The sequence below is a fragment of the Ahaetulla prasina genome, chromosome 4, assembly GCF_028640845.1.
Source record: "Ahaetulla prasina isolate Xishuangbanna chromosome 4, ASM2864084v1, whole genome shotgun sequence".
NCBI lineage: Eukaryota > Metazoa > Chordata > Lepidosauria > Squamata > Colubridae > Ahaetulla > Ahaetulla prasina.
Genome location: NC_080542.1, coordinates 4,227,566 through 4,250,742, shown reverse-complemented (window position 1 = coordinate 4,250,742; position 23,177 = coordinate 4,227,566). Strand labels below are relative to the sequence as shown.

The following is a 23,177-nucleotide window of genomic DNA, read 5'->3' as shown; positions in this document are numbered from 1 at the left end:
AGAAAGCGAAATAGAGAGAGGAGAAAGAAAGAGAGAAAGAAAGACAAGGAAAAAAGAGAGAAAGAAAAAGAAACAGAAGAGAGAGAGAAAAGAAAGGAAAACATAGAATACAGAGAATAAAATGGGATATTAAAGAAAGGAAACGAGGAGGAGAATCGATTGAAGGAACAGCGGAAGCTATGAACCAAACCAAGGGGAAGCAGGCGGGGAAGATAAATGAAATAATAATTGACATTTTCCCTTCTTTCAGAAGGTTCTGGATCCCTTGTCAGGGCTGGGAAGGGAGAGGAAGCCATTCGCCACTCACCATGGCCGAGACAACGCGGCAAACCATGATCGGATCAGCCCGGCTCGCGTGAGGCATCCCCCGCTTATCCAGCATGAACAAACAAGCATCCAGGATCCCGTGGTCAAACTGAGGGGAGACAAGAAGGAAGGTCATCAGTCGGAGCAGGGAACCAGGGCTTCCCAGCTTCCTGCGGTTTGTTTTGGGACGAAGGCGTCAACCTCTGGGCGATGACGGCACGGCTGGGGTGGCCATTTTGACTTTTTTGACCACTTTCCAGGGATTCCCTTGCCCTAATGAGAAACGTAGCCATGGTTGCATCGTTTTCAGTCTGTCTTTCTTTCTCCCTCCCTCCTTTCTTATCCTTCCTTCCTTCCTTCCTTCCTGTTCAACTCCACTTATCTTAAACTCACCAAGAAAGAAACAGAGTTAAAGGGACCCCATTCCCATCCATGTCCCTTATTTCCTTCTATGGTCCTTCCTTCCTCCCTCCCTCCTTCTCATCTTCCTTCCTTCCTTCCTTCCTTCCTTCCTTCCTTCCTTCCTTCCTTCCTTCCTTCCTTCCTTCCTTCCTTCCTTCCTTCCTTCCTTCCTTCCTTCCTGTTCAACTCCACTTATCTTAAAGTCACCAAGAATGAGAAACACAGTTAAAGGGACCCCATTCCCATCCATGTCCCTTATTTCCTTCTATGGTCCTTCCTTCCTCCCTCCCTCCTTCTCATCTTCCTTCCTTCCTTCCTTCCTTCCTTCCTTCCTTCCTTCCTTCCTTCCTTCCTTCCTTCCTTCCTTCCTTCCTTCCTATTCAACTCCACTTACCTTAAAGTCCCCAAGAGTGAGAAACACAGTTAAAGGGACCCCATTCCCATCCATGTCCCTTATTTCCTTCTATGGTCCTTCCTTCCTCCCTTCCTCCTTCTCATCTTCCTTCCTTCCTTCCTTCCTTCCTGCAACTCCACTTATCTTAAAGTCACCAAGAATGAGAAACACAGTTAAAGGGACCCCATTCCCATCCATGTCCCTTATTTCCTTCTATGGTCCTTCCTTCTCCCTCCCTCCTTCCTTCCCTCCCTGCCTCCCTTCCTTCCTTCTTCCTTCCCCTTCCTTCCTTCCCTCCCTCCCTCCTTTTTCTTCCCTTCCTTCCTTCCCTCCCTCCCTCCCTCCCTCCTTCTTTCCTTCTCTTCTTCCTTCCCCTTTTTTCCTTCCTTCCTTTCCTCCCTCCCTCTTTCCTTCCTTTTTCTTTCCTTCCTTCCTTCCTTCCTTCCTTCCTTCCTTCCTTCCTTCCTTCCTTCCTTCCTTCCTTCCTTCCTGTTCAACTCCCCTTACCTCAAGTCCCCAAGAGTGAGAAACACAGTTAAAGGGACCCCATTCCCATCCATGTCCCTTATTTCCTTCTATGGTCCTTCCTTCCTCCCTCCCTGCTTCTCATCTTCCTTCCTTCCTTCCTTCCTTCTTTCCTTCCTTCCTCCCTCCCTATTTTCTTTCCTTCCTTTTGTCCTTTCTGTTCTGTCCTTTTCCTTTCCTTTCCTTTCCCCTCCCCACCCTCCTCTCCTCTTTTACTTTCCTCTTTCCTTTCCCCCCTTCTCTTCCTTTCTTCACTAACAACACTTTCGTTTATACAGAATACAGAATAGCAGAGTTGGAAGGGCCCCAAGAGGGCTTCTAGTCCATCCCTCTATGTACCATTTCAAAATAACTGAATAACAGAGTTGAAAGGGACCTTGTCCAACCCCCTACCCAAGCAGGAGATTCTACACCATGTCAGACAAATCGCTGCCCTATCTATCTATCTATCTATCTATCTATCTATCTATCTATCTATCTATCTATCTATCTATCTTTCTTTCTTTCTTTCTTTCTTTCTTTCTTTCTTTTCTTCCTTTCTTCCTTTCTTCGTTCCTTCCTTCCTCCCTCCCTCCCTCCTTCCTCTTTCTTTCTTTCTTTCTTTCTTTCTTTCTTTCTTTCTTTTTTCTTTCCTTCCTTCCTTCCTTCCTTCCTTCCTTCCTTCCTTTTTAAAAATCACTTCAAACATCTTCTATTTCTTCGCTGGATCCTTCGACTTCTCACTTTTTCAGCCTCAACAAAATTTGCTCCCCAAACATTTTTGAGGCGAGAAGACAAAAGGGCCCCTTACCTGCGCGTAGTTCCAGGTTCGCTCCCCGATCTGACTTTCCGTCCCGTAATAAATTCGTCCCGTTTCGTTCAGCACGTATTCCTTTAGGCAGTCGCTCTGTTGCATGTGAACCGAATCCTCTAAAGGAGGAAAAAAAACGAGGAAAATTCAAGTAATTGTGAAAAAAATTCCAGCCATTGCTATTCTCCTTTTTAAAAATATAGTTTAAATATACATCTCTGCCACTAAACACACCTTGGCGATCTCACCTCCCTTTTAAAACGTCCTTCAGTTGAGGAAATTAAAAGAAAAAATTCGCTTCTTGCCGATCTTTTCTTTTTGCAAATAAAAATGTGTATTTAACGTGTACTTTTGTCCCGTGTGTGTGTCGCTTTGGGATCCCTCGGAAAAAAATTCGCTTCCTAAAAATAATTACAATAAAATACTGTTTTTTAAAAAAATACGAATCGTTCTCGATTTACAACAGTTCATTTAGTGACCGTTCAAAGTTACGACGGCACTAAAAAAAAGTGGCTTATGGCTTATTTTTCACACTTAACGATCGTTGCGGAATCTCTATGGTTCACGCGATCAAAATCCAGACTGCTTGGCAACGGACTCGTATTTATGACGGTCGCAGTGTCCTGGGGTCACGTGATCCCCATTCGCAGGGGTGGGATTCAACCGGTTCGGACCGGTTCGGGCGAACCGGTTGAATCCCACCACTGCCCTTTTGCGACCTTCTGACAAGCAACATCGATGGGGGAAGTCGGATTTGCTTAACGACCGTCTGACTAACTTAAGAAGGGCAGTGATTCTCTTAACAACGGTGTTAAGAAAAGGTTGTAAAAGGGGGCAAAACTCTCTTCATGACGTACATTTTGGGCTCAGCTGTGGTCGTAAGCCGTGGTGGGATTCAAATCATTTAACAACCGGTTCTCTGCCCTAATGATTTCTTCCAACAACCAGTTCACCAAACTGCTCAGAAAGTTAACAACCGGTTCTCCCGAAGTGGTGCGAACTGGCTGAATCCCACCACTGGTCGTAAGATGAGCACTTTCTCTATTTCCTTGAAAAAAAACCCAACTTTTCAGAGAGGCACGAGCTAAATGTCTTGGAAGTCATTTCCTGAGGTTTGATCAAAATAAAAACAGACCAAAGAGTTTTATCTTTCTTTTCCTTCCTGCCGAGAGAACAATACCTATTGAGGGTGTGTGTTCGTGTGTTTGTGCGAGTCCTTGTTTTCCTTTTTTTTTGTTTTTGTTTTGTGAACGTTCCCTCCTGCGTGCCAAGCTAAAGATTTATTTCCTTTGGTTTTTGTCCTTCGAAAAATAGCACGGAGAAATTTATTCCTTTCCCCGCCTTGATTCTTTCTGACTCTCCTCAGCCTTCCCTGCAGTTCAGGAAGGAAACAGAAACAGGGGTGTGGGAGGGCTGATACAATTCCTAAATTTTTGCATATGGAACAACCACCGCACCACACCTGCTCGTTTCCTTCCAGAAGGTTCCAAAGTCAGACATATTGACAAAGACAGGAATCGTGGAAATTCCCATTTCTTAAGAAAGGGGCCCCGTCAAACTGACCTCCGATCTCTTAAGAAATAGCTTCAAATGCAAAAATAAACCCGCTTAAGGGTCATCCTCGACTTACGAACAACTGAGCCCCCAATTTCTGTTCCTAAGCGAAACATTGGCGGAGGGGCGTTTGCTCGTTTGACGGCCTCGCCTGCCGCAGCTGTGAAGTGGCTCGCTGCCCGTTGAAGAAGCGAGTCACACGGTCCTTAAGCAAATCCGGCTTCCTCGTTGACTTTGCTTGTCGGAATGTCTCAAAAGGGGATCGCGTGATTCCCGGGACGCTGTGACTGTCATAAATGCGAGTTGATATATAAGCATTTGAATTTTGATCCCGTGACCGCAGGGAATATACTGAGACGGTCGTAAGGGTGAAAAAAACGATCCTAAGTTTCCTTTTTTTTGGTGCTGTTGTTAACTTCGAACGGCCACTAAAGGAACGGTCGTAAATCAAGGACGATTTATAAAGCGGAACTGAAATCAATCCTTCAAAATAGGGCCGATCTATTTGGGCGTCATCCATTTTGGAAATAAAAAAACCGCTCTGTTTTGATAACCTGGTGGCTTAGTGGGTAAGAGAGGCTGAGCTTGTTGATCGAAAGGTCGGCAGTTCAGCGGTTCGAATCCCTATTGCCGCGTAATGGGGTGAGCTCCCGTTACTTGTCCCAGCTTCTGCCAACCTAGCAGTTCGAAAGCAGGTAAAAAATGCAAGTAGAAAAAATAGGGACCACTTTTGGTTGGAAAGGAACAGCGTTCCGTGCGCCTTTGGCGTTGAGTCATGCCGGCCACATCACCACGGACACGTCTTCAGACAGCGCTGGCTCTTTGGCTTTGAAACGGACATGAGCATCGCCCCCTAGAGTCGGGAACGACTAGCACAGATGTGCAAGGGGAACCTTTACCTTTACCTTAATGTGTTCGTCAGAAGCCAAAAAAATCTCTAGTTTTGATAAAAAACCGGTTTGGGGTGTGACGAAGGAGATGGGAAAACCCGGCAGAAAGGACAAATAATGAATTTATTATTTTGTTGTTGTGGTTCTTCCGTTCTTCTCTTCTTCTTCTTCTTCTTTCTCCAAGTGTCTCGGCTACGCAATCAAGGCTCCATCATTCCCACGCCCTGCTGACTCGGGCAAAAAAAATTAAGACAGCGCCTTTCGTACCGAGGTCAGGAGAAGAGTGTGTTATGGCATGGAGATTTAGATCGGATTGTGAGTTGTGCATCTTTCATGAGAACCGTGGGAAAAAAAAATTAAAAAACGCAAGGGTGGCAACTCCTAAGAGATTGCCTCTTTCGGACAAAGGTTGGCGGCCATTTTCTCACGGATTTGTAGACATTAAAAACCCAGCCATCGACGTGGCAAAAGGCAGTTTGGTCCTCGCCCTTACGACCACAACCTTACGGCCAGGGTGTGTGTGGTTAAGCGAGGCAGGGATTGCGCGATGCCCAATGGGATAACTTTTTCGACTACGATGGGTAAGCAAATCACTGAGGTCTTTTAAGTGAGGTGTGCGGTCATTAAGTGAATCTGGCTGCCCGGTTGACTTCCTTTCCTTGCCGGAAGCCGGCTGGGCAGGTCGCCAATGGGGATCGCGCGACGCAGCAACCGTTGTAAATAGAGGACGGGTGCCAAGTATCCGGAGGTTGATCATGGAACTGTGGGGAATCTTGCAATGGTCATAATGGTGAGGATTGTGGAAACTTTGGTCGTGAAACGAAGGACTGTACGTCAAGGACTGTGATACAATATATTCATCTAAATGTATGTAAAAACCCTCCTGCAGCTGCCGCTACTGGTTCTCCTGAACCGGATAGAACCGGCTGCATACCACCACTGCATCAATCTCTCTCTCTCTCTCCCTCCTTCCTTCCTTCCTTCCTTCCTTCCTTCTTTCCTTCCTTCCTTCCTTCCTTCCTTCCTTCCTTCTTTCCTTTCTTCCTTCTCTCTCTCTCCTTCCTCCCTCCCTCCTTTCCATCCATCCATCCATCCATCCACCCATCTCTCCTTCCTTCCTTCCATCTACCCATCCATCCATCCATCCATCCATCCATCCATCCATCTCTCCTTCCTTCCTTCCATCTACCCATCCATCCATGTATCCATCTAGCTCTCCTTCCTTCCTTCCTTCCTTCCTTCCTTCCTTCCTTCCTTCCTTCCTTCCTTCCCTCCTTCCTTCTCTCTCCTCCCTCCCTCCCTCTCTCCCTCCCTTCCATCCATCTCTCCTTCCTTCCTCCCATCCCTCCATCCATCCATCCATCTCTCCTTCCTTCCTTCCTTCCTTCCTTCCTTCCTTCCTTCCTTCCTTCCTTCCTTCCTTCCTTCCTTCCTTCCTTCCTTCCTTCTCTCTCCTTCCTCCCTCCCTTCCATCCATCCATGTATCCATCTATCCTTCCTTCCTTCTTTCCTTCCTTCCTTTTCTCTCCTCCCTGCTTCCCTCCCTTCCATCCATCTCTCCTTCCTTCCATCCATCCATCTCTTGCCTCCCTCCCTTCCTTCCATTCATCCATCCATCCACCCACCCACCCACCCTTCCTTCCTTCCTTCCTTCTTTCTATCCATCCACTCCTTTCTCCCTCCATCCATACAAAGTGATTGTCGTCTCTAAAAAAAAAAAAAAGGATTCACTCTTTTAATTGATAATCTTCGCAGATTGACGCCGCAGTCAAAGGTTGCCTCCATCAGCCTTCCAGATCTCCCGCTAATTCCCCTCCCAGAAGTCCCCAGTTATCCTAACAAGGGAATTCTGGGAGCTGAGTTCCCAACTTAGCTGGGAAACGACCACTTGAGCAAAGCCAGGCTGCCAATTCTGGACTTCATCCTCCTTCCCTCTGTTTCTCTCGCTCGTTTATTTCTCCCCACAACTTACCTGAGCACCAGGGGTTGAAGAGGATGTAGACCTCATTGTTGGGGTCGAAGGGAGCGGCGTATTCGCCCGCCTTGCTTCGGGTCTTCACGCTGAACTGGTACTTGCCGATCACTGCTCTGGGCGAGGGGCAGACCCGGATAGACATGGTGTCGTCGTCTGAGCTGGTCATTTCCGCCGTCCAGCTCATGCCGGGCATGGAACCGCCGACGGGTACCAGAATGTGGGTGCCCTTCGAGGGTTGTGGGTTGGGGCCTGCCGGAAGGAGAAAACGTGGGAGGGAAAATTAATAATTGTAATTTTTGTGATGAACAGAATTAATGACAGGGAGGTACCAATAGTCATAGATGCCTGGGTGCGCGAAGCCAAACGACCGGCGCGCCATTTGAACGACATCGGAATTGACAAATTCACCATCGGTCAATTGCGAAAGGCAGCTCGACTTGGAACGGCTTAAATCCTACTGGAAAATCTTTTTTTTTACACCATTTAATATCCACCTCTGTCTTATCTTCAGGTCCTTGGGAGTGAAGGACTGAACAGGTGGAGAAAACTGCCAGATCCACTCTCAACATCTGGCTGACTCTGCAACCAACTCTAACGATCTCTTACATGTGTATTTAAAGCTTGTATTTTAAATCTATAAATTACACAAATTTATTACATTTATTTTACTGTTTCAAGAGAAGAGGCATTTGTTTTGCTGAGAATTAGGGTGGAGGGGTGGCCGCCATCTTGACTCTTTTGACCATACCCTGCGGACACCCCTGCCGTGAACTCGTGGTTGAACTACAAGCCCCATGTTCTCTTCCAACAGGGTCTTTGTGGTCCCACAGAGAATGCCGAATCAGAAAAGGTCGCAAAAGGGGAATCGCGTGACCCCGCGTGACACTGAGACCGTCATAAATACGAGTCGGTCGCTAAGCGTTTGAATTTTGTTTGCGTGACCGCGGGGATGTTGTGACGGTCGTTAAGTGTGAAAAAATGGCCCTCGGTCTCTTTTTTTCAGTGCCGGTATATCTCTGAAACGTCCCTAAACGACCTATAAAGTGAAAATTATTCGATCTTTAAAATAGGACTGATCTGTTCGGGCGGTGTCAGCCATGTTGGAAATACAAGTATCCTGTTTGGATAAACCTGGGTTTCATGTGTCTGAAGCCAACTCTCACACCCAAACATCAACAAGTCCACCCTTGTTTGTCGAGGTGGGCCGACGGTACGGCCCCAAAACAGACATTTTATCAAGCAGAGCATAGAGGATTGGCTTGGCGTTAAGCCTCGGTTTGCTAGGGAGAGTTAGATAAGGAGCCTGAGAACACCCTGTGCCCAGATGGTGGGAACGGGGCCTGCCAAAAAAATCCATGTTCCAAGAGATAATGTGAATTCTCCAGATTCCACCGCTTGCTTCCTCTCCCTTCAATAAAATCTAAAACCAATACAAAGAAACTTACAAGAACCCAGCCCAGCCCAGCTCAGCTCACTTCCTCTGTCTTTAACCACAACTCGATCGGCAGGATAAACCACGATTTAGTAGTGGCTCAGGCAACAATTTGTGGCTTGCAACCACAAGCAAAACTGACATTTTGGGGGAGGGAACCGGTCCCTAGCAAAGACTTCGCTTTCTGGTTGACAGTGGGTCAGTCATAAGTGGAGACAGTGCTCGACATACGAACAGTGGTGCAATTCTACCGGTTCGGACCGGTTCAGGAGAACCGGTAGCTCCGACGATCAGCTGGGAGAGAACCGGTTCGCCCCATGCAAATGGCGCGATCACCGAACCGGTTGTTAAACCAGGAAGATCCCACCACTGGGTACAACCACAATGGAACCCAACATTTGTGTGGCTGTTACGGTTGTTGAGGGAGTTTGGTCCATTTTTACGCCGTGGTTATTAAGTGAATCGGTGCAGTTGTTATGCGAGTCACACGGTTGTTAGGTGAATCTGGTTTCCCCCCCTGATTTTGCTCGTCAGAAGGTCCTAAAAGGGGAATCACGTGACCCCGGGACATACTGCGACCATACATGTCAGTTGCCATTTCAATTGGTCGTAAGTGTGAAACATGGTCCTAAGTCACTTTTTTTCAGTGCCCTTGTTGCCACTAAATGAATGGTTGTAAGTTGAGCACTACCTGTAAAGATTGCAATAGGAGGAAGAAAAAATAAGTAAATCAAAGGATTTTATTGACTTTAGGACTGTGTCTTTCAACCTCGACAACTTTAAGACAGGTGGACTTCAACTCCCAGAATTCCAGTGCTGGTCCTTTAAGACGGGTGGACTTCAGCTCCCAGAATTCCAGTGCTGGTCCTTTAAGACGGGTGGACTTCAGCTCCCAGAATTCCAGTGCTGGTCCTTTAAGACGGGTGGACTTCAACTCCCAGAATTCCAGTGCTGGTCCTTTAAGACGGGTGGACTTCAACTCCCAGAATTCCAGTGCTGGTCCTTTAAGACGGGTGGACTTCAACTCCCAGAATTCCAGTGCTGGTCCTTTAAGCTGGGTGGACTTCAACTCCCAGAATTCCAGTGCTGGTCCTTTAAGACACGTGGACTTCATCTCCCAGAATTCCAATGCTGGTCCTTTAAGCCGGGTGGACTTCAACTTCCAGAATTCCAATGCTGGTTCTTTAAGCCAAGTGGACTTCAACTCCCAGAATTCCAGTGCTGGTCCTTCAAGACGGGTGGACTTCAACTCCCAGAATTCCAGTGCTGGTCCTTTAAGACGGGTGGACTTCAACTCCCAGAATTCCAGTGCTGGTCCTTTAAGACACGTGGACTTCATCTCCCAGAATTCCAATGCTGGTCCTTTAAGCCAAGTGGACTTCAACTCCCAGAATTCCAGTGCTGGTCCTTTAAGACGGGTGGACTTCAACTCCCAGAATTCCAGTGCTGGTCCTTTAAGACACGTGGACTTCATCTCCCAGAATTCCAATGCTGGTCCTTTAAGCCGGGTGGACTTCAACTTCCAGAATTCCAATGCTGGTTCTTTAAGCCAAGTGGACTTCAACTCCCAGAATTCCAGTGCTGGTCCTTCAAGACGGGTGGACTTCAACTCCCAGAATTCCAGTGCTGGTCCTTTAAGACGGGTGGACTTCAACTCCCAGAATTCCAGTGCTGGTCCTTTAAGCCGGGTGGACTTCAACTCCCAGAATTCCAGTGCTGGTCCTTTAAGACACGTTGACTTCATCTCCCAGAATTCCAATGCTGGTCCTTTAAGCCGGGTGGACTTCAACTCCCAGAATTCCAGTCCTGGTCCTTTAAGACGGGTGGACTTCAACTCCCAGAATTCCAATGCTGGTCCTTTAAGCTGGGTGGACTTCAACTCCCAGAATTCCGATGCTGGTCCTTTAAGACGGGTGGACTTCAACTCCCAGAATTCCAATGCTGGTCCTTTAAGCTGGGTGGACTTCAACTCCCAGAATTCCAGTGCTGGTCCTTCAAGACAGGTGGACTTCAACTCCCAGAATTCCAATGCTGGTTCTTTAAGACGGGTGGATTTCAACTCCCAGAATTCCAGTGCTGGTCCTTTAAGCTGGGTGGACTTCAACTCCCAGAATTCCAGTGCTGGTCCTTCAAGACGGGTGGACTTCAACTCCCAGAATTCTAGTGCTGATCCTTTAAGACGGGTGGACTTCAACTCCCAGAATTCCAGTGCTGGTCCTTCAAGATGGGTGGACTTCAACTCCCAGAATTCCAATGCCGGTCCTTTAAGACGGGTGGACTTCAACTCCCAGAATTCCAGTGCTGGTCCTTCAAGATGGGTGGACTTCAACTCCCAGAATTCCAATGCCGGTCCTTTAAGACGGGTGGACTTCAACTCCCAGAATTCCAGTGCTGGTCCTTTAAGACGGGTGGACTTCAACTCCCAGAATTCCAATGCTGGTCCTTTAAGACGGGTGGACTTCAACTCCCAGAATTCCAGTGCTGGTCCTTTAAGACGGGTGGACTTCAACTCCCAGAATTCCAGTGCTGGTTCTTTAAGATGGGTGGACTTCAACTCCCAGAATTCCAGTGCTGGTCCTTTAAAGCAGGTGGACTTCATCTCCCAGAATTCCAATGCTGGTCCTTTAAGACAGGTGGACTTCAACTCCCAGAATTCCCCAGCCAACATAAATCTATCTGTCTTAAAAGTTACTCAACACTGCTGAGAAGGGGATTACTAGGCTTAGAAAACAAACAAACGAAAAACACATTTTTATTTCCAACTTCTAATGTTCTGTTCCTTCCCTATTATTTGGAGTTGCAGGTTAGGACAAGCAGTGGGGAAAAAAACCTGTTTTCTCCAGGTGTGGCTTTTTGAACAGGGGCAGCCCGGATGAAGGTTGGAGTCTGGGTTTTCTAGCTAGATATTCAGCTGTGGATGGAAGGATTGTCCTCACCAATTTGAGGTAAAGGAAAAGGTTCCCCTCGCACATCTGTCCTAGTCGTTCCCGACTCTAGGGGGTGCTGCTCATCTCCGTTTCAAAGCCAAAGAGCCAGCGTTTTCCAAAGACATCTCTGTGGTCAGGTGGCCGGCACGACTCGATGCCAAAGGCGCACGGAACGCTGTTCCCTTCCCACCAAAGGTGGTCCCTATTTTTCTCCTGGCATTTTTTACCTGCTTTCGAACTGCTAGGTTGGTAAAAGCTGGGACAAGTCACAGGAGCTTACCCCGTTCCACGGCGCTAGGGATTCGAACCGCTGAACTGCCAACCTTTCGATCGACAAGCTCGGCGTCTCAGCCCCTGAGCCACCGCGTCCCACCAATGTTGGACTACGTTTCCCATAATTGGATAAGCGTGGCAGTACCGTCTTGGGATCGTGGGTCTGGCTTTCAGCACACCTGGAGGGCAGGTGTGGATAAACTATTTTGTAGACCGGGAGTGTATAAACTTGGCGACTTTAAGGCCTGGGGACTTCAACTCCCAGAATTCCTCAGCCAGCTCTTTAGTTTTTTTAAAAACTTTGCTGAAGTCAAGATATATTATGTTGACCGCATTCCCACCATCCATTAAGAAAGTTAAAGTTCTCCTTTAACTTTCAACTTTTAGGACCTTCTGATGAGCAGAATTCCAATGCTGGCCCTTTAAGACCGGTGGACTTCAACTCCCAGAATTCCAATGCTGTTCCTTTAAGACGGGTGGACTTCAACTCCCAGAATTCCAATGCTGGAACGGTCATAAGTGGCTGGCTGGAGAATTAAAGGCCGCACAAGTCTTAAAAGTCGCCAAGCTTGCTTGCAGACAGAAATGCAACCGGTGCAGTTTCCATTCGGCAAAGAAAGCGGAGAGGTGACACTTAGTCACACTTAAGTCAACCTGCCACCGTTTGGGAAAGTTGAAAAGTGGAGAATTGTCCCGAGGGGAAAGAAAAAAGAAAAAGGGAAAAAAAAAAAGAAATAATACGTTATGTCTTCAATTTCCAAACCGGGATAAAAGTTTGAAACGCAAGGAAGAAGTCCGTGAAAAAGCTTGTGGCTCGTTTCAGATATTCTGAATTTTTATGTCTCTTTGCCACTGAATTGTCCCTGGCAGTCCTCAACTTGCAACGTTCAGTGACGGTTTGAGATTATAAGAGCACTGGAAAGTGGAACTTATTGTTGTTCACATTTACGACCGCTGCAGGATTTTCGGGGTCAAAATTCAGATGCTTGGAAACCGACTCATATTTATGACGGTCGCAGTGTCCCAGGGAGGGTGTGTGTGTCACTTTATCCCCCTTTAGTGACCTGCGAGCAACGTCAATGGGGGAAGCCGGATTCACTTAATGACCGTGTGAGACGGACGTAACCATTTGAACGATTCACTTAACGTCGGTGGCAAGAAACGTCGTTGAAATGGAGCTGAAGCTAAGTTCACAACGGTCTGGCTTACGTCCAAAGGAAATTCCCCCACTTTTCGGATATAATGAAATACAATGAAAAATATGGGGGGAGGGGGTGGGGCGGCTTTTCGGATATTCCGAATTTCGATGTCTCCCTGCCACTGAATATACAGCCGCACCTTCTATTGATATGCAAAGGAACTGACAGACAGGAAAATCTGTGGCGCGGGGCGGGCGGCGCATGAATTAACAACTGGTTCGCCCAGCATCGAGAATGTGAGCGTGTGCCTTCTGCGCATGTGCCTTGCTCACATGTGTGGCTTGCACCCATGCGTGTGGTTTAAAAAAACGCGTCCTAAATAGGACGGCATAGTGCCGGGGCAGGTGGGCTGCAACTACCGGTTCGGCCGAACCGGCTGAATTCCCCCTGTTGCTGTGGCATTATAACAATGACGTCTCTTCATTTCTTTCACTGGATGGAAAAATAAATAAATTCCATAAATCCATTTCATAAACTAATCATCCAGCAAAACACGGTGTTGGAATGAAGAAGTAATTAGTTGTCAGATACGCGAACTGGTTCTCCCTCCTTGAGATGTGACGTCCGCGAGCCAGCAGCACTTCCTATAATTTGAATTTTGTATCGTTTCCTCCATGGCGAAGATCTTCTTCTCCTTTTAGGGTTTTCTCTACCTAAAGTTCTCTAGAAGGTTGGAGGATCATCCCAGGTTCTTCTCTGCGAGGAAGGGCTTCCGCTGTTTCTCTTTGCTCAGTTGACCTCCTTCATTTGGGTTCCATCTTGAACGTGAGAAGAAATTTCTCCTGCAGACATCTCTGCTACAATGCAGAAGTCATATTTCTTTTAGGAGTGGCAATTGGTTGAAGTTCTAACGGTGAAGAACATTCCCAAACAAAAGAGACAGTCCTATCTTGGAGCTTGATGGTCTACCTAAAGTTCTTATGGTGCTTGGTTTCCACCAGACGTGACCCCATCCAGGTAGCCTTCAAAATTTTTTTTTTTTAGTTGTCTCTTCACGGAGAAGTTCTCTAGAAGGTTGAAGGATCATCTCAGGTTCTTCTTTGCGAGGAAGGGCTCCCACTGTGTCTCCTTGCTCAGTTGACCTCCTTCATTTGGGTTCCATCTTGAACGTGAGGAGAAAGTTCTCCTGCAGATATCTCTGCTAGGATGCAGAAGTCATATTTCCTTCATGGTGAAAAACAACAACAAGGACATTTCTATCTTGGTACTTGATGGTCTACCTAAGGTTCTTATGGTGCTTGGTTTCCATCAGACGTACCAACATCCAGATAGTCTTCAAAATTATTATTATTTTTTAATTGTCTCTTCAAGGGGAAGTTCTCTAGAACTTTGGAGGATCATCCCAGGTTCTTCTTTGTCAGGAAGAATTCCATTAATTCTTCTTGTGATTTGGACAGGTCAACCACAGGTGGGAAATTTGGCCACTCTTGCCATGTCCATATCAAGAGCAAAACTCCACATTTTGTAAGGTTTGTAAATCGGTGGCTTGGCACTCATTTTAGAATCAATCCATCAGTGGAATATATCTTTCGACAACCTAACCAAGATATCCCTTCGAAAAAGTTCAAGAAGTGACTGGACTGCCATTTCTGTCATAAATATATATTAAAAAAGCTGTTTGCCCACTCTGTACCGTACAACGACTTGGGATCGCTTGATGAAGCCGAGTTGCAGAGATTGAAGGCGAATGAAAAATCCGCACCATCTGCGTTCGGTAACCGACGGAACTCCCTGCCACAAAATGAGGCGACGGCGATAAGCTTAAATTGGTTTGTAGAATCAATCGGGATAGATGGAAAGACACCAGATTTAATCCTGTGGTTTCTCAACATTAAGATGGGTGGACTTCAACTCCCAGAATAATTCCCCAGCCAGCAAAGCTGAGCTGGCTGGGGAATTCTGGGAGTTGAAGTCCACCCATCTTAAAGGGGCCACGGCTGAAAAACGTAAACTCAGCTGCTTTTACAGGGTTTTTCTGTGTCACAATCTGATATCTCTTGATTGTTCTGTTGCTATGTTTATACGATTGCATCTATTATGCCTCTGTTCCCGGCGGATGCTGGGCGTTGTGCCCGATGCAGCAATATTTTTATGCTGCAATAATTTATTGCAATAATTTATTGTGCCATGTTCCCTCCGGTGGGGTGTGCCCGGTTTAGGGCATCTGTTTCATTCTGAGAGAGAGGCTTCCTGGTCCAAGATCCCCCTCAAAAAATGTACTAGAAGCACTTCCTGGCCGGGTAGTAAAGATAAAGGTTCCCCTCGCACATATGTGCTAGTTGTTCCCGACTCTAGGGGGCAGTAAGCTCACCTCTGTTTCAAAGCTGAAGAGCCAGTGCTGTCCGGAGATGTCTCCGTAGTCATGTGGCCGGCATGACTCAATGCCAAAGGTGCACAGAATGCTGTTCCCTTCCCACCAAAGGCGGTCCCTATTTTTCTACTTGCATTTTTTACCTGCTTTCGAACTGCTAGGTTGGCAGAAGCTGGGACAAGTCACGGGAGCTCACCCCATTAACGTGGCACTGGGGATTCGAACCGCTGAACTGCCGACCTTTCGATCGACAAGCTCAATGTCTTAGCCACTGAGCCACCGCATCCCTTGGCAGGGTAGGGGGAAAGACAAATAGCTTGCACTCACGGTTCTTACCAATACAGAGAGTCCTCAGCTTACAACAATTCATTTAGTGACCGTTCATTTTTCACACTTTTAAAGACCTTTGCCGGAATCAGGGGTGGGATTCAGCCGGTTCGAACCAGTTGGGGCGAACCGGATGTTAATTTTTATCCAGTTCGTCGAACCGGTAGTTGCAAAGAGTGGCTGAATCCTCCCACCCTGCTCCTCTCCTCCCAGGAGTCTCCACGCAGCCCGTTTTGGATGCCAGCTAAGTGCAGGGCCTGCGCAGCGGCTCTGGGAGGGTGAAAAATGGGCCTTCTGGGTCTAGAAATGGGCCCGTTTCTGGTCTCCGGAAGACCCCCAGAGCCCAGGGGAGGCAGTTTTCACCCTCCCGGAGGCTCGAGAAAAGTCTCCGTAGTCTGGGGAGGACAAAAACGCCTCCCACCCCCGCCGTGGTGCAGGAGGCTGAGTAGGCCACGCCCACCATGGCCACGCCCATCCAGCAACCAGTCCCCTAATCATCTTGGTTGCTCTTCTCTGCACTCTTTCCAGAGTCTCAACATCTTTTTTTTTCATATCGTGGTGATAACCACCAAATTTGGATCGAAAGAAGAAGGACGGATCGGATTCAAGGCCCGACTAACTGGCGAAAAGGGCTGGAAGGCACATAAGCAGATCGCAGCTTCCCCCACCCAGCCCCGGTTTCGCTTATCAAAGGGCCAGGAAGTCGATACGATCGTGGATTATTGTCTTTTTTTTCCTGTGGCCGGGAGCCTAAAAAAAAAAAAATAAATATTACCAAATGGAATCAGTAGAGAATCTGAGACGCCAATGAACACGTCTCGGCCAAAGGAAGCCATGGAAGTAGGCGCTGCCTTCTCGTTTGGTGTTTCAAACCCTGACAGTCAGTGGCTCCATTTTAGCCCCTGAAATGCCACCAGGGGCATTTTCTTTATAGCCTGGGCAAAGACCGCAGTGCGCTGATGATGTTACCCAGTTGGGTCATGAAACGTCTGCAAGAAAATCACCAAGCCCAGAGAGTGCCCAGGGTCCCCACAGTCGCTGCTTCCTCCTCTTCCTCCTCCTTCCTCCTCCTCCTCCTCCCCCCAAATCACATTCCCTACTAGTGCTGATGGGTTGGGTCATGAAACGTCGGCAAGAAAGAAGATAGAAGGAGGAAGAAAGGAAGAGAAAGAGAGGGAGGAAGGAAATAGAGGGAAGGAAGGAAGGAAGGAAGGAAGGAAGGAAGGAAGGAAGGAAGGAAGGAAGGAGAGGAAGGCAGAGAGAGGGAGGGGAAAAGGAAATAAAGGAACAGAATAGGAAGGAAGGAAGGAAGAAAGGTAGGCAGGAAGGAGAGGGAGAAAAGAAGGAAATAAAGGAACAGAGAGGAAGGAAGAAGAGGGGAAGGAGGAGAGAGAAAGGAAGGAAGAAGAGAGGAAGGGAAAAAGGAAATGAACAGAATAGAAAGGAAAAGAGGAAGGAAGAAGGAAGGGGAGAGGAAGGAATGAAGGAGAGAGGAGGAAGAAAGAAATAAAGGAACAGAATAGGAAGGAAGAAAGGAAGGAAGGAAGGAGAGAGGAAGGAAAGGAAATAAACAGAATAGGAAGGAAGGAAGAGAGGAAGAGGAGAGGAAGGAAGAAGGAAGGAAGAAGAGGAAGGGGAGAGGAAGGAAGGAAGGAGAGAGGGAGGGAAGGAAGAAAAAAAAGGAACAGAAGGAAGGAAGAAGGAAAGGAAGGAAGGAGAGAGGGAGGGAAGAAAGAAATAAAGAAATAGAAGAGGAAGAAAGGAAGGGAGGAAGGAAGGGGGAGTGGAAGGAGAGAGGGAGGGAAGGAAGAAAAAAAGGAACAGAGAAGGAAGGAAGAAGGAAAGGAAGGAAGGAGAGAGGGAGGGAAGAAAGAAATAAAGAAATAGAAGAGGAAGAAAGGAAGGGAGGAAGGAAGGGGGAGCGGAAGGAAGGAAGGAGAGAGGGAGGGAAAACGGGAATGAAGGAAGGAAGAAGGAAAGCAAAGAGAGCGGGAGGGGAGAAAGAAATAAAGGAACAGAAGAGGAAGGAAGGAAAGAAGGAAGGAAGGAAGAAAGAAGGATGGATGGATGGATGGATTCTGGGGAATTCTGCAAGTTGAAGCCCACCCATCTCCAAACTGCCAAATCTGGGAAACAACTGAAGTCTGTATCCAATTAACAAGCTGTTCAAAATCAGTGGAAACACCAAATTACCCACTTCAAATATATTTTGTGGTTGGGGGGGGGTCTTTCCTGGCTGGGCCCTCGGGGCAGGGAGATAGCAGGCTGGAGATTAAACTCACACACCTCCTCCCCAGACCTGCAAACCCGTCTCCTCCTTTGCAAAAAATATATATATATTTTTTAATTTTGACTCTCGCCCTTTTCTGGCTTTCCAAATTCTTGCCTCGGGCCTTCTCAGAGGTGGGGCGGGGGGAAAAAAATAAAATTCGGAGTTTCCGGGTGTCGATAAGGACGGGGAGGCAGTCCCGGCCACAAAGACTCCTCCGAAAACAACAAAATACCTTATACCAACAGACTTGAAATCCTGGGATTAGAAAACTTACAACTCCGTCGACTTCGACATGACCTGTGTTTAACACACAAAATCACCTATTACAATATCCTTCCTGTAAAAGACTACTTCAGCTTCAATCGCAATATTACAAGAGCAAACAATAGATTCAAATTTAATGTCAACCGCTTCAAACTTGATTGCAGAAAATATGACTTCTGTAACAGAGTTGTTAATGCCTGGAACTCATTACCTGACTCTGTGGTCTTTTCCCATAATCCCAAAAACTTCAACCAAAAACTGTCTACTATTGACCTCACCCCATTCCTAACAGGACTATAAGGGGCGTGCATAAGAGCACAAAAGTGCCTACCGTTCCTGTTCTATTGTTCCCTTCATTATATCAAATTAATATAGTTGATGCATATTTTTTTTACTTATATATATATATATATTTTCTTCAAGATATGTTGTTTTATCTATGACAATTTGTGTATACTGTTGTGACAAAAAGAAACAAACACACACAAAAAAAAGATCAAGAGGGAGGAGGATCAACCGGGCCTCCCAAACCCCAGATCTACCAAATGACAACCTTGCGAGATAATCAAGGCTTGGCACCATAATTCTCCCAGGTGCTGGTGAGCTAAAAAAACAGAAACCCTCCAAAAATTGCAGAGAGAGATGCCGAAGGGAAGGAAGGACGAGCGAAAGTTGTTCGCCGGGCTGGGAAGGCAGGCAGGCAGGCAGGCAGGGTGTGTGTGTGTGTTTGTGTGTGTGTGTGTGTGCGTGCAAACTTCTCCTCGAGAAATGTAGCAACGCAACAACATTGCTATCGTGGTGACCAGGGACCCCTCCAGGGATGCGGGAGGCCAAAATTCCTCGCCCGGTTGAGCGGAGCGAGGTCGGGGATAATCATAATAATAAAAAAGAAAGGTATTGCGAGCTGGGGACCAGTTCCACCAGTAAACAGAATCATTTCGTCTCCTGCAAGCGTGCGGGGTGGTTCTGCCCGGTTTTGAAGCAAAGGAAGGGAACGGTCGCGCTCCCCGTCTTGGAGTTAATTCATTTCGGGAGGGGGAGGCAGTGGTGGGGATTCAGCCGGTTCGCACCACTTCGGGCGAACCGGTTGTTAACTTTCTGAACAGTTTGGCGAACCGGTGGTTGGAAGAAATCATTAGGGCAGAGGACCGGTTGTTAAATTATTTGAATCCCACCACGGGGGGGGGATATTTGGCATCCAGAAGACCTCCCCAGATCAAGGATGGCGAACCGGAGTGCCCAAACGGCAACCCGAAACCCACTTGTGGATCGGCAAGTGCCCGCACGGCAATTTAACCCAAATACCGAGGTTTGACGACCTAAAATAACGATCAGCCAGGCAGAGTTCAGCTAAACGTTCTGAGAAAAAAAAATGTGATGAGTCCACTTTTAGGGCTCCCCCCCGTCATTTTTTGTCCCCCTGCTTTATGAAATATTACGTTGAGCAACCATTAAAAAAAAAAGAAAAACTTTTGCAGTCTCATTTCTCTTTCCCTCCCTCTCTCCCTCCCCGTCTTTCTCTTTCTCTCCCTCTCTCTCTTTCCCTCCCTCTCTCTCTTTCCTTCCCTCCTTCTCTCTCTTCCCGCCCTCCCGCTCTCCCCTGCGGGAGAAACGCGATGGAGCTGGGCTGGGGCGATGGCTTCAAAATTTTTAGCAAGGGCTTCTCTGCCTGGTGGGCGTGGCCATGGTGGGTGTGGCTTAGTCGGCCTCCTGCACCACAGCGAGGGGAGGGGCGTTTTTGCCCTCCCTGGGCTCCAGAGGCTTTTCTTGAGTCTCCGGAAGGGCAAAAACAGCCTCCCCAGGCTCCGGAGGCCCTCCGGAGGCCGGAAATGGGCCTGTTTTTCGGCCTCCCTGAATTTCCGTGCGTGCCCTGTGCATCCAAAACGGCCAGCGTGGGGACTCCTAGGAGGGGCAGGAGGGGCGGGGTGGGGTCAGCCAGCAGTGGGATTTGGGGGTTCTCTGAACTGCACAGAATCTTAGCTAGAGGTTCTCCCGAACCCCTGCGAACCCCCAGCAGCCCACCCCGGCGATGGCACACGTACCCTTAGAGAGGGCTCCGTGCCCACCACTGCACCCAGATGCTTCCCGAATGTAAAGTAACTGCGAGAGGGAAAACTGCACCGTCTGGCCCTTGGTGCCCCTCCCCTCTTGCTTAAAATAAAACAGGGCAGGCAGCAGTAATTAGAATTGCAATTCGGTTAATTTCGTAGCCGTGGGCGGGGGTCATGGGAAGCTCAAAATTAGCCTCCCCCGAACAATGGATCGCTTAATGACAAGGCATCGTGTTATGGCAGCCTTGCATTTATCGGGATGGGCTTGTTTGATGTGGTGGCTGGGTCCTGTTTGAGGAAGTACGTTGATTTTTCTGGGTAATTTTAGAGGGTTTTTTTTTTTTTTCTCCGAGACCCCCTACAACCCAGCTCAAATTCCACCACATTTTTTGAGATGAGAAATAACCGCAAGAGAGGGAGGGAGGAAAGGAAGAAAGGGGAGAAGAAGGGAAAGGAGGGAGGAAAGGAAGAAAGGAGGAAGGAAGGAGGAGAGAAGGAAGTAAAGGAGAAAGAAGGAAGAAGGAAGGAAGGAAAGAAGGATGGAGAGAAGGAAGGAGAAAGAAGGAAGAAAGGAGAAAGAAGGAGGAGAAAGAAAGAAAGGAAGGAAGGCGGGAGGGAAGAAAGGAGAGAAGAAGGAAGTAAAGGAGAAAAAGAGGAAGGAAAGTAGGATGGCGAGACGGAGTTAGGAAAGGAAGAAAGGGGAGAAAAGGGGAAAGGGAGGGAAGGAAGGAAGAAAGGAGAAAGGGAGGAAGGAAAGAGGGAGGGAGGGAAGGAAGGAAGGAAGAAAGGGAAGAAGGAAGGAAGAAAGAAGGAGGGAGGGAAGAAAAAGAAAGGGAGGGAAGGAGGGAGAGAAGGAAGTAAAATAGGTGAGAAGGAAGGAGAAAAGAAGGAAGGAAAGAAGGATGGAGAGAAGGAGGGAAGGAAGGAAGAAAGGAGAGAAGAAGGGAGAGAAGGAAGGAAAGACGGAAGGACAGGGAGGGAAGAAAGAAAAAAGAAGAAAGGAAGGGAAGGAGGAGAGGGAGGGAGGGAAGGAAGGAAGGAGTCAAAGAAGGAAGAAAAGAAGGGAACTACACTCTTCCCCACCTCCAAGCTGTCAAGTGTAACTGTCAGTCAATTAAAGGTTGCCATTGCCAAGTTTACAATCACCCAGATGTCCCCCCTCCCAAGACTCAAAGATGATCTCCAAAACAGATCCCCACCGGATCCCTAACGTCGCCCAAACACTACCCATAACTGGGTAGTCTCCCGGCCACTTCAACATTGCCAACCTCTGACCTTTGCTGATTTCGGCCCTTCCCAGACTAATCCCAGGGGGAATGCCATGAGGACTAGAAACCCGGACGGAGGAACCGTTCTTCGGTCAAAGACTTACCGATCAGGAACTCGAGGCAGACCCGGTGGTCGTCGTAATCGTAAGGTTGCTGGAAGTGAAGCTTCATCTCGAAGGGCTGCCCGCGGCGGATGATCAGTTTCTCGTACTCGTACTCGTCGGTGTGGTGGGCGCGACGGTTGGCCCCCGTGCGGCTACTCATTAAATCAATCTTTTTGACGACCAGCATACCCTCTGCGGGAGGAGAAAAGAAAGGAGGGTCACTCGCTCTGGCCACGACCGTTTTTTGCATTCTAATCAGGGGTGGGTTGCTACCGGTTCGCCCCGGTTCGGGAGAACCGGTTGTGCCGGCGGCGGGAAGCTCCGTCCACCCGCCTGGACGTCGTCAAATAGGCTCGGCGCATGCACAGAAGCGAACTGGTAGCAACGATTAGTGAAACCCACCAGTGATCCTAACCCAGATTGCGGCTCCGAAGACCGGCAAAAGAAAAGTTGCAGAAATGCAAAATTTTCGGCCTATTTTTTTAAAAAACGGTTCGCCAGATGCAAAAACCTGGGGAAAAATTCCGCCTCCAGACTGGAATTCAATTCAGAGAGAAGACGACGGAGATGGGTGCAACTACTGAAGCTTTAAGCCCGTACGGGCCATCCTCGACTTAACGACGGCTCGTTGAGTGACCGTTCGAAGTTGCGACGCCACCGAACCAAGTGACTGGCGTCCGTTTTTCACACTTACGACCGTTGCAGCATCCCTTAGGGTTGCAGGATTTGCGTTCGGATGCTTGACAACTGACTCGCATTGGTAACAGTAACAGAGTCGGAAGGGACCTTGGAGGTCATCTAGCCCAACCCCCTGAATTTGCGCAGGAGACCTGTACAAGGGATTTGAACCGCCGAACTGCTGACCTTTCTGATATGACGGTTGCAGTGTCCCGGAGTCTGTTTTGCAAACTTCGGACAAGCAAAGTCAACCGGGGAAGCCAGATTCACTTAACAACCGTGTCAGTAACTTCACTTTAACAACTGTGGCATCGTGAAATGGGGCAAAACTCACGTAACAAATGTTTCACTTTAGCAACAGCAATTTTTAGGCTCAATTGTGCTCGTAAAGCCGAGGATTGCCTGCATTTCTCAACCTGGGATACTTTTAAAATGGCTGGACTTCCAACTCCCAGAATTCCCCAGCACAGCATAGAATTCTGGGAGTTGAAGTCCACCCAAGAAGCAATGGGTGGAAACTAATCAAGGAGAGAAGCAACTTAGAACTAAGGAGAAATTTCCTGACTGTGAGAACAATTAATCAGTGGAACGAGTTGCCTCCAGAAGTTGTGAATGCTCCAACACTGGAAATTTTTAAGAAAATGTTGGATAGCCATTTGTCTGAGATGGTGTAGGGTTTTCTGCCTGGGCAGGGGGTTGGACTAGAAGGCCTCCAAGGTCCCTTTCAATTCATTCCATTCCATTCCATTCCATTCCATTCTATTCTATTCTACTATTCTATTCTATTCTATTCTATTCTATTCTATTCTATTCTATTCTATTCTATTCTATCCTATCCTATCCTATCCTATCCTATCCTATCCTATTCTATTCTATTCTATCCCATCCCATCCCACCCCACCCCACCCCATCCCATCCCATCCCACCCCACCCCACCCCACCCCACCCCACCCCACCTATTCTATTCTATTCTATTCTATTCTATTCTATCCCATCCCATCCCATCCCATCCCATCCCATCCCATCCCATCCCTTCTGTTCCGTTCCGTTCCGTTCCATTCCATTCCATTCCATTCCATTCCATTCCATTCCATTCTATTCTATTCTATTCTATTCTATTCTATTCTATTCTATTCTATTCTATTCTATTCCATATATTCCATTCCATTCCATTCCATTCCATCCCATCCCATCCCATCCCATCCCATCTGTTCTGTTCTGTTCTGTTCTGTTTT

The 23,177-nt window shown here is 47.7% G+C and overlaps 1 protein-coding gene across 1 annotated transcript in view; it reads right to left on the bottom strand.

Annotated features, from left to right (window-relative positions):
- TGM1 (transglutaminase 1) overlaps positions 1-23,177 on the bottom strand; it is a 63,301-nt gene that overhangs the window by 16,988 nt on the left and 23,136 nt on the right. Inside the window, exons 3-6 of the mRNA XM_058181158.1 lie at positions 21,265-21,456; positions 6,834-7,085; positions 2,418-2,536; positions 308-415 (exon numbers count right to left, since the gene is read on the bottom strand). Of these exons, the coding sequence (XP_058037141.1) occupies positions 308-415; positions 2,418-2,536; positions 6,834-7,085; positions 21,265-21,456 (671 nt within the window). The remainder of the gene's footprint in view (positions 1-307; positions 416-2,417; positions 2,537-6,833; positions 7,086-21,264; positions 21,457-23,177) is intronic.